Raw genomic sequence first — 11,141 nt, 5'->3', positions numbered from 1 at the left:
CATAATAACGTATTTGTATTTGTCTCAAATTAGTGTCATTGAATATGAAAACACTTATTTCTTCAGAATAAAGAGAATGGTCATCTCAGATTGTGAACAATACTTTAGTTGCCAGGGACATGGTTAACTTTGTTAGATAATAAATATTTTAAAAGACAAGTGTTTTTAAAGAGCAGTCAGTACATACACAGTAGGAGCTCCAAGAGTCCTTACCTAGCAACATTGGATTCAGGGCTTTACGATGTGGTCTGTTAGGACTTCAACAGTGAACCTTAGAAGCCTAGCCCCCGAGAAGGGTGGCTGGTACACATATAAACAGACATGTGAACTAAAGTGGAGAGTCTCTGAACTCTGGGTAACATTTAGTGCCAGTTAGGGCATGGAGCCTTGACTATTGGGAAGTACATTCACATTAAAACAGGGCTCCAGTCATCACTTTGGGGTGCAGAGGGTAGAGTTTACCCAGCAGGAGTCCCAACCAAATGTCCTGGGGACCAGGGCTCAGGTCCTAGGAAAAACTGGAGCTCAAATCAGGAAGGAATCTGAGGAAGGCTGCTACTCGGTGAACATGGGTAACCCAGGAACCAGCCAGGGAACACAGGTGGTCTTAGGGGCAGAGAATAACTTTAGCCCTTACCTACTCCATCTACTAGCAGAGTACGAAGTAAAGTCAGTTGGGTTCTTATTGGCTGAAGGATGTGATTGGGTTGACCCTACAAGTACTAGGTCTGTAGGACTGATCACTGGGCAGGGTTGGTGAGCAGGGACCTAGAGGTGTCTTTTTGGTCAAATTGGCATCACCACGTATCAACAGTGCTTCTCCTGTTCATCTGATAAACACAGACAATTCTGTTGGGGTGATATGGGCAGAAGTAATATAGTAATGGGGAGAAAATAAGGGCAGATAAATGTGAGAAGTCAAGTGAGGAGAAAATGTGAAATTTCCAATTAACTTTATTTTGGGGGTCCTATTTGAGCTATTTCCGAATTTCCGGGATCAAAGAAATTCAAAGCCAGAGAACTGGGAGCTTTCCACATTCTGTGTATCTTTAAGAAAGACTAAGACTGGGGACTGACGGACATTTTACTCAGTGAGATTACTGACGTTGGTCCAACACACCCGCAAGATGAAAACATTTACTCACAGGAACCATAGAGACAATCGTTCTGTCTTAGAATTTCTAGGTAACCAATCTTCAAATGCTATAGTGTACTAATATTGAAGGTTAGAAACATCTAATTTAAATAAAGAATTCTGACCAAATTGGATAGTTTGCATCAGTACGAAAGTTTATTGAAAGTCATTAGTAAATGAGCATAGAAAGGGGTTTTTTTTTTTCCATTAAAGAACACTTTCTGGCAAAGTGAAAAGAAGAAATATAGAAACCGCAAAACACCTTTTAGACACCTTATTTTCTAGACCATTAAGATTGAAGCGTTTTCCTGGAGAAGATGTTTCTCATGATTCTGTACATAATGGCCTGTGTGAAGGGAGACTCTTTCCTCTTGATGCGGTTTAATAGTAGTGTTTCTTGGTTTCTGATTCAACCATAGATGAAAGGACTCTACCGTCAGGTGCCACCTCTTCAATAATTGTCTTGATTACACTGGCTTTCTTAGTATCTGTATGCAAATCCCAAAAGAAAACGAGAATTCAACCCAAGCAATTTGTGGGGGTCCTTACTAATTAACAAGCAAATTTCTAAAAGAAAAATACACTAAATTTCAAAAAAGAAACTTCATTTTTTTAATTTTGCTTTAAAAAACCAAAAACCCTCAGCAATGTTTAATCTACAGCATTTTCGACCACGCCATTTTCCCTTCCAGATTGGTCTAAGAGTACAGCTCATTAAAACATGCAAGCGGGAAACTTCTGTAAGAGTTTAATTTTCTTAAACTGCTCTAGAGCTGAAAAAGCAACAAAACCATCACAGAAAGTCAAAACTAGTTCTGATTACCCCAGCTAGTTTCTGCTGACCTTGGTCCCTTAGATGAGGACTCGCCAGCGGACCCGGAAGACGAGGACTTGTGGCCTCCGCTGGAACTGCTGCCACCGTAGCCGCCGCCGGAACTGCCGCCGAGACCTCCGCTGGAACCGCCGCCCTGGCCGCCCCCGGAACTGCCGCCGTGTCCGCCGCCGCTGGAGCTTCCGCCGCCGTAGCCGCCGCCGCTGGAGCTTCCGCCGCCGTAGCCGCCGCCGGAACCGCCTCCGTAGCCCCCGCCGGAACTTCCGCCATAGCCGCCGCCGGAACTTCCTCCATAGCCGCCGCCGGAACTTCCGCCATAGGCGCGCCCGCCGCCGCGGGAACTACCGGGGGTAAGTGTGACATCGGTTAACTCTAACGTTGGGCGACAGTCGGTCGCTTTCCAGATTATTGTTGCTTTAGAAAATAAGCAAAACGTTGTTGGGAGAAAAGACAGCCTTGCCAACTATGAATTTAGAAATCCATTCTTAAAAAAATTCTCTAAAAACAATTCTGTATAGTATGCACAACCCTAAGGATCGTTCTCGGGCCAAATTCGTGGGAAGTTGAGACTGGTCGCATCGGCCTTTTCCTGTGCTCTGCCTCCTCCCTTCTCCCCTCTTTCTCCCATCCTGTGGCACTTCCTCGGGTTTTGGAGAAGCCTTGCAATTTGGAATATTGCATCTAAGCAGTGGGGATCCTTTAAACACTTTTGTCATTTACCTTCCCTCTCCTTCTAGCAGGCTGCGGTAGGTTTGAATTTCATTCTCCAGTCTGATCTTAATATCCAGGAGTTGTTGGTACTCAGCATTCTGGCACTCGGTTTCTGCTCGAATCTGCTGTAGTTGTTCCTCCAGAGAGGAGATCTGAGCCTGGATCTGTGAGAGCTGTACACAGTAGCGGCCTTCCGTTTCTGCCAAGGAGGCTTCCAGAGATTGTTTCTGAAAAAAGGAGAGAATATATTGTGGCTTAGCGACCTCCTTGTTCAGTTGAGTGCAGTGAGGCTTTTCAATAATTTAATACGACATCATGTAGAAGAATAAAGAAAATGAATAGAATGTGTTTTTTTGCTTAATGGCAACATTTCAATTTCAGCACTTTTAGATCAATGCCAATAATGCTTTTCTCCGGTTAACAAAGAACTCCAATTTTATTTCTACTTTCTTAGCCCAACTCTGCGTTTTGTTTTGTGTTGGGTTGCATATTCTCATGTGAGCATGAAACTTTGTAGGAGAAAATCGAAGTCATTTTATAAGACAGTTCTTAACATACCAGGGCCAATTGGGACTGTAGTTCAATCTCCAGACCTTGAACAGTGCGTCTCAATTCAGTAATCTCAGATTTATGGCTGGACATTTGTTCGATGTTACTGTTGATTTCTGTAGTCAGTTCCTGGCTCTAGAGTATTAAAAACAGGGGAAAGATGAAGAAAATCGGACATGATAACCAAACCGAACCTCCATTGGCTTCAGTAGGAAGGAAGATGCATGACCTTTTCATTGAACCAGGCCTCAGCGTCTTTGCGGTTCTGTTCAGCAAGTTGTTCATACTGATTTCTCATGTTATTCAGAAGTTCGGTCAGATCAACACCTGGGGCAGCATTCATTTCCACATTCACGTCACCAGTGGACACGTTTTGGAGGTCTCTCATTTCCTGTTTGAGGATCAGAAAGATTTAATAACTGCACTGTGATTACAATGAGCCCTTTTTGTTTTGGCTAGGGAAAGTATAACTTTCTGTGTCACCTCCTCATGGTTCTTCTTCAGGTAGGCGAGCTCTTCAGTCAGGCTCTCAATCTGCATCTCTAGGTCAGCCTTGGTCAAGGTCAGCTCGTCCAGCACCCTGCGCAGGCCATTGATGTCGGCCTCCACGCTCTGGCGCAGGGCCAGCTCATTCTCATACCTGAAACAAGCATGATCCAAATACTGGCTATAACTTATACTGGAGGCGTACCCAGGTAGAGACTGTTTAAAAAGTAAGTATAGAGTTGATTTCCCATCATGGCAACATTTATCATATACAATTTCACATGGGGATGTTAGTGGTTTAATGCAAAGAAGCTTAGTGGTTACTTTAAAATGCATTTTCTTCTTTTAATATTGCCCAAAAGGTAGCATTGAAATGGAGGATTTCTCTGATGACTCCAATAGTGTTTGACTTTGAATGAATTCAGGAAAATGTAAATGCTATTGTGGGCATGCAAAGTCATTGTTAAGAACAAGGTCTGTATCTGTTGGGACAATATTGTACCACATTCGCTTAGCTTACTTCAGCCTGAAGTCGTCAGCTGCCAGCCTGGCGTTGTCGATCTGAAGCACCACATTGGCATTATCATTGGTTAGATTGATGATCTGGAGAGAGAGGCAAAGAAATTAGATACAGATCTGGCTTTTATAGAGGCATGCATAGTTGAACTGCGTTTTTATGTTGTTCTCTTGGAAAATCTGGGAGGCATTTATCAAAATATGAAATATGACAGACTTACCCATATACTGAAACTTGAGTTATTTGTTCTCTTGAAGTTTCTATACTCTTTGATTTCCGTGTCATCCCTTTCTGAAAACTAACTGGCCTTATATAGATGTGTTCCAGCTAGTGTGTCCCCCCGTTTATACTTTGTGATTTCTCTGTATTTCAGCGAACTTTTGACTGACTTGTACGTGTTTTTGCTTTAACTTGTCATAAATATATCTTCTGAATGAATACACTCTGAGCGGGCACACAGTAGGTGCAATTCACAAATTCGCTAGAGCCAAGCAATACCCCATTTGCATACTAGAGAATTCATGTTTCTTGCAATGAGTATTTTTTTGTTATCAATCTGAATAAATTTTGTTCTGGTTCATTTCATAATTCTTTCAGTTACTATATTTGAAATATCTAGTGTATTTTAACTATAGACTCATTATACACTCATTGAGCCCTAAAACCTTCTCAGTAATCTGCCATCCTATAAGCGAAAGAACACACTCGTTGGATGAAGATTGCAATGACCATAGCCTCACAAATATCTTTGATGAGACTTGGTTATTTTTGGAAGCAATAAAGTAAGATAGGCAAACACAGTGAATAGCTATACTGTGCTCAATTTAAGTTCATCCGCCTGGATTACATTGATGAGAAATAGGCCTAAAGTTGGATTTTCAAAATGCCCCTTACCTGATTTTTAAGATCTTCAATGATTTGGTAGTATTTGCTGTAGTCACGAGGCTCCCGCTGGCCTGCGTTGCCATGCTTTTCATACCACTCCTTGATTTTGCCTTCCAGCTCATAGTTTGATTCTTCCAGAGCCCTAACTTTGTCCAAGTAGGAAGCCAGGCGGTCGTTCAGATTCTGCATGGTTACTTTTTCATTTCCAGAAAGAAGGCCGCCATCTCCTCCAAATCCACCACCGAAGCCTCCTCCAAAGCCGCCCCCAACGAAGCTGCCTCCTCCGAAGCTGCCTCCTCCGAAGCTGCCTCCTCCAAAGCTGCCTCCTCCAAAGCTGCCTCCTCCGAAGCCCCCACCTAAGCTGCTGCTTCCATAGCCTCCACCAAAGCTGCCTCCACCAAAACCTCCTCCTGATCCTCCTCCATAGCCTCCCGATGAGCCACCAAAGCAGCCTCCACCAGAGCTGCCACGGCTAAAAGAGCCACCACTGAACCCCCCTGAGCTAAAACCTCCACCAAGGGAGCCTTTGCTGCTTGAAATTCTGAGAGATGATCCCCCTCCTCCTCCGCCTCCACTGCGGGAGGAAGAGTATTGCTTGCGTGAGCTGTATCGAACAGACATGGTGATGCTGTTTAGCCCAGAGAGTGCCTGCTACCAAGGACAGTGACAAGCCTTTATATACTGACAGGGTGTGTCCCGTGTGTGTTGGAGTTTGCTTGCTTGCATGATTTTCTTTTTGCCAGTTTAGCATCTTTGGCTTATGATTGCATAAATTTTCTTCAGTAATCACCAATTCCAATAGGTATGGTTTTGAATTTGCCCTAGGAACAAACAGGAGGTTTGCTATGTTGAAATTGAAAATGGGTGTAGTTCAGGTGAGTGTATGTTTCATTATGTTTTTTCATCTTTTGAAGACCATTGGGCAACTCTTAAAATCCTGTCTTTTCTCAGCACTATGTAGGTAGCACAGAATGTTCTCAAAATTTGGAAAAAGAATTTTAGCTACAAAATTATAGTTAAAATAAGATGTTTATTTAAAAAATGTATATTTTAAACAGTTTCAATTAATTGGAACAAGAATTAGCATGAAGCCTTCCAGAATCATGCTATAATAAGGATCTTGTACAAAACTGTAAGCTGCCAAAATGAAAATACAAAACATATGCTAAACAATTTAATTAGTGTTTAAAAGTTGCCACACATAAAATATTAAAGCCATAAGGGCACAATTTAAGAAGTATATGTGCGTATGTTTATAGGGAATCTTTTAATTTATTTGGAGAATGAAAGTATATTGATATTTTGCCTGGGAAATTGGAAGTGAGGAATTATTTAGGAACCTTTAATTTAATGATCCTATTCTTTTTAACATAAAAAAAATCTAAACTCATGAAGTTCTCTTGGAATCTTTTTGACCTTTAAATTCATTGTACTCAAGGCTTATTTGAAGAGCATAATGCAGAAATTCTTGGCCCCAGATATGAAGAACTAACCTCTAGTAGGTTCTTTATACTAACTTTGATAGAAAAGGGAGAATTTAAATGTGATTTTGAGTAAAAATTTGTTTGCAAGAATAAACATCCAAATTAGACCATAATACTTACTCCAAAAATTATGACCTAGACTGTGAACATATGTTTCCAAGCTGCATTCTTTTTCTCAAAAAAATTTCTCTGTATATACTGTGATATATTTGGATATAGAATTTGGTATAACACTTTATATATACATATGTGCAGTATTTAATTGGGACCTTACAACATGACATAAAATTGTTTTATATCTGTTCACAGGCTAAGACATTTATATTGTTCAAAAATACATATATACATATATATGTACATATGTATATATGTTTATACATATATATACGTATATACATGCATTTTACAATTCTACAGTGCTATTTGTGATGCTGTGATTTTATAATCTCTGAAACAAGCTGCTGAGATATGGCTGGTTGTTATTATCTGTAGTTTATAGAGGAGGTAGTTGAAGCTGAGAGAGGTTATGATTTTGCCCAAAGAGATATAGTAGGTGGTTGAACTGAGCTTGGAAACTTGGTCTTTGATGCCCGGTGTTTTGCTTTTTCTTACTCTACCAATATATATGTATGTGTTCTGGTGGATTTGGTGTGATAGAACTGAATGCCTCTATTTCTTATCATAAACTTCTCCACATGGGAAAAAACAAAACAAAAACAAAAAGTACTTGGAAGCATGAAAATATTGAAAGGGTATTTGGCAGGCACTCTTCTATGAGGAATTGCTTTTCAAATTCAGTTTGTAGCTGCACATTCCAGTTTATGAAAACTGTAGAAATAGGTTCTGCAGGGAAACGGAATGTGGTTGGGAGCATTAATGAAGAGTTGATTGTCAGAGTGGAGCTTACTACCCAACAAATGACAGCTTCTCCAACTTGTTAGCACATGCAACTGGGGCGGTAGTTGAGAGAAAAACGAAACCCAACCATGGGAATTGATCCTTGATGAAGATAACATGCAGTAAAGAAAGGCTATGATAATCAGGAAAGGAAAATACAAGATTATACTAAGTTCAGAGAGCATGTTGAAGCCTTGATATTAATGAAAGCGTTTGGAAAGAAAAGTTTTAATTAAAGAGAGATTTTGATAGGTTTTACCCGTAATTGTTGCAAATTTTGGATCTTGATCGTACCAGATTTGCTTTAGTATTAGCCTTTAATTTCTTCTCCTGGTGGGAAAATATAAAAATTTCCCTCTAGTTTCACTTAGTTAACAAACGGTATGAAGAGATCTATTACGGTCATATCAACTCAAAGAATATGCGAGAGGAAACATTTGCATAAAAGTACAAGAGAACAAATACGTGTATAGAGACTCTTCTAATACTGACTGTCACATTTCATTTAAGCTACCTTTGATGTTATTATCAAAGATTACTTATTAACTTGTATACTCTAGAAAGTGATTTGTTTTTATTTTCACTGTCATTTATTGAAATCAGCCTTTGGCGTGAGTGACATTACAGAGGTGCCATGGAATAATTCTACAGCTAAATTGGATGAAAATCTACAATTGTCGCTTCTAGTCTTGGCACCATTTACACTTGATTGCCATATTCCAGTGAAACTATAATTTCTTTGTTTTCCATTTTTATTTTGTCTCTCTTTAAGGCACATTGATAGGCGTTTAGAAGGTAGAAAGATGAACAAGATTCAGCTCCTGTCCTTAAGGATCTCACCAGTTGTTACAGTACTTGAGGATTCTGAACATAAGCTGTCAACTTAAGTGCTATGCTGTGCAAATGGGAAATGAAGTGGGAGGGAGGTGGGGTGGGGAGAAGGAGTTAACATTTCCTGAACATCTACTATGTTCTAGTTGGTTTATTCTCCTTTAATCTTCCCCCCAATTCCCTGTGACAGGTATTATTTACCTCATTTTATAGCTTAAAGAAATTAAGCTTTAGAAAGCTTTAAGAATTTTCCCAGAGTAAGACAGCTGGTTTATGCTAGAGCCTGGTTTTGATTCAGGCCCATTAGCTTCAAAGATGATGCTATTTTCATGACACTGAGCTGCTGCTGTAAGACTGATGAGCAAGGAGTCTTGTTGGAATAGGGTCACCTGCCCAAGTTTCATGGTGCAGGTGGAATTTAAGCTGAGTCTTGTGAAGGATGAGTAGGATTTTTCCAGGTGTGCAGCAGCAGAGAAGTGGGGAAGTGGGGACTGTGAAAATGCCAAGCAGGTGGAGACTCTGAATGGACAAGTTTGGCTGGAACAGATCATCTGTATTTATTAATTTCTCTTAACAGATTTTGTTGAGTGCCTGCAATATTTCCTGGGGATACATAGATGACTAAGATGTAATTCCTGCCTCTCAAGGAGTTTAAAATTTACTTGGAGAGGCAAATAAACATACCCATGAGTCAGAGATTGTAATCCAGTACAGGGTAGTCTGGGCTACATTTGAGGCATGGACAGGGTTTTGAGGGATGCAGAGAGAGGTTTGAACAGTCTGATGTGAGTGTGTTTGTGTGTGTGCTCACTCGTGCATGTGTGTGAGATGTGTGAGGGCACAATGAAAGAGTAGCTGTGTCAAGTTTTGAGGAGAAGATTAGTTTGGTTTAATATGTGACGTTGGAGTAGTACCAGGATATTCATGTAAAACTGTTTTTGAGCAGTTAGAATCACAGGGCTACAGTTCAGGAGAGATGTGAGAGCAGCAGACTTCAGGATATTTAGGATCTCTAAGGGAAGGAATTTAGAAAGAAATGAGCAGAAGGTCTAAAGCTGAACTTTTGGCGATGGCCACTTTAGGTGCTGGGAAGAAGAGCCAGCAAATCCTGGTAAGAAGGAGGGCACCTGGAAGTGTGGAAGAGGGAAGAAGGATCATGGAAGCTACGAGAGAAGAGAACCCAGATAAGGTGGGGTGGTCTCCAGAGCGAGATGAAGGAGAAAGGAGATTGAAGAAAGACCGTTGATTTGGCAATTAGGTCCCAATGGTATCCTTCTGGAGGGCAGGTTTAGTCAACTTGTGGTATGGCAATCCACAGTATATACCCAATATTGGAATTGATGACTTTGCTTATGGTATTTGATTTTCATGTTTAGTGTAGTCCAGTTTATCAATTTCTTCAGTAATTTCTTTTGGATTTAGGGTCATGGTTAGGATGAGTCTAGGTGCTATTTTCATGGAGTTAATTTGGCTCTGGAAGCATGTTGTTGGTTCAGCTTTGTTATCAACTTGTGTCCCTGTTGGGATTTGGATCTTTCCTTTTACTTCCTTATTTTGCTTCAAGTAAAATCCTTTTTTGAAGTTTCTAGGTGAAAATTCTATTTGCAAGTTTATTTCTCTGAGAAATTGATATATACAGAATAATTTAGGTAGTTGCAGAAAGATGAATCTGTTAACGCAGGTTATGTCTCAAGATAGCAAAGTTGATGAGCTAAAGATTTAGTGGTTTCTATTGTTTATGGCATAAAGTTTATGAATTAGACATTTTTTGCATGAATGTTCTGTGACTTTGTGAGATTGCTGAGTGTGCCTTTGTGATTACCACCCATGGAGTCAAAGCCAAGTGGAAAGTTGTACCACAGTGTGATAGATGTGGTACTCACCTCCTAGACAGCTGAGCAATTAGGACAACTACGATATTGAAAAGTCCATGTCTTCTCCTTGGCAAACTTCTAAAATGCAGGGCTTTGAAATCTGCAGACACTGCTATATTACAGAAGTTTTCTAAAACTTCTGGGACTGCATTGTGATGGAAGTCACAAAAATGTGAAAACATGAAGGCTTTCCAGTGTAGTGTAGCAGAGTGGTTAAGTGGGTGGATACGGGAATCAGATTCTTTGGGTTACAATCCAGGCCCCTCCACTTGCTGGTGTCTTTGTCTCAGTTTCCTTATCTCTAAAGTACTAATAATAATTTTGCTTACTATATAGAGTTGTAGAGGGAGTTGAATGCATTAATAAATATAAACCATTTAGAACAATGCCTGGCATATATAGAATGAGTGCTTATTAATAAATGTCTTTTGTTATTGTTATTACTCTTACTGTGATCTCTGTTTCTCAGAGCCTAACCCACTGTCTAACCCACCACAGGCCAGCAAAATGTATGTGAGTGAAAGGAAAGGGTTAGAGGACGGAAAGGGCTAGTGAGGAGAAGACGGCTGGGCAGGAGAGAAGGGACGGGGACAGGGATTTTCTTGATAACTTTATGGTAAACCCTGCCATCTGTTTTTCTCTGAATGATACTTGCTTTCATTTTAAACTTTATTCTTTTCTTTATCTCCTACATCTACCAAGTCACCAATTTTGTCACTGTTTCTTTTGTTATGTCATATATTTGTTTCTTTTTGTCTAGTCCCACTGGAACTACCCTACTCTAGACTTTCACCACTACTCTCATAGGTTGCATCACCAGCTTCTGAAGCGGTTTTCTTGGCTCAATGCTATGTCACTTAGGAGCTATTCTATTTAGCGCTGGAAGATTAATGTTTTTGAAAAAGTGTTGTCATCACTTCATCAACATAGTCAAGCACCT

At 40.3% G+C, this 11,141-nt stretch overlaps 1 protein-coding gene across 2 annotated transcripts; it reads right to left on the bottom strand.

Moving 5' to 3' along the window:
* Positions 1-1,269: 1,269 nt before the first annotated feature.
* Positions 1,270-10,581, bottom strand: KRT10A (keratin 10A). Of its 2 annotated transcripts, none has more exons than XM_005597422.4 (8): positions 5,125-10,581; positions 4,234-4,316; positions 3,711-3,867; positions 3,457-3,618; positions 3,237-3,362; positions 2,688-2,905; positions 1,959-2,308; positions 1,270-1,623 (listed from the first exon to the last, which is right to left on the bottom strand). In XM_005597422.4, the coding sequence occupies exons 1-8, from the start codon at positions 5,734-5,736 to the stop codon at positions 1,517-1,519; spliced, it is 1,815 nt and encodes a 604-aa protein (XP_005597479.3). In that variant the 5' UTR covers positions 5,737-10,581; the 3' UTR covers positions 1,270-1,516.
* Positions 10,582-11,141: the final 560 nt, after the last annotated feature.

This window comes from Equus caballus, chromosome 11, assembly GCF_041296265.1.
Source record: "Equus caballus isolate H_3958 breed thoroughbred chromosome 11, TB-T2T, whole genome shotgun sequence".
In the NCBI taxonomy this organism is placed as follows: Eukaryota; Metazoa; Chordata; class Mammalia; order Perissodactyla; family Equidae; genus Equus; species Equus caballus.
The sequence above is the reverse complement of the archived record's forward strand: the minus strand, read 5'-3'. Positions and strand labels throughout refer to the sequence as shown.

Coding starts and splice junctions, on each gene's coding strand:
- KRT10A (XM_005597422.4), bottom strand. CDS start 5,736: ATGTCTGTTCGATACAGCTCACGCAAGCAATACTCTTCCTCCCGCAGT. Junction 3,363..3,456: donor AGGCCTGGTTCAATGAAAAG/GTCATGCATCTT, acceptor TTAATACTCTAG/AGCCAGGAACTGACTACAGA. Junction 2,309..2,687: donor CTGCTAGAAGGAGAGGGAAG/GTAAATGACAAA, acceptor TACCCCCGGTAG/TTCCCGCGGCGGCGGGCGCG.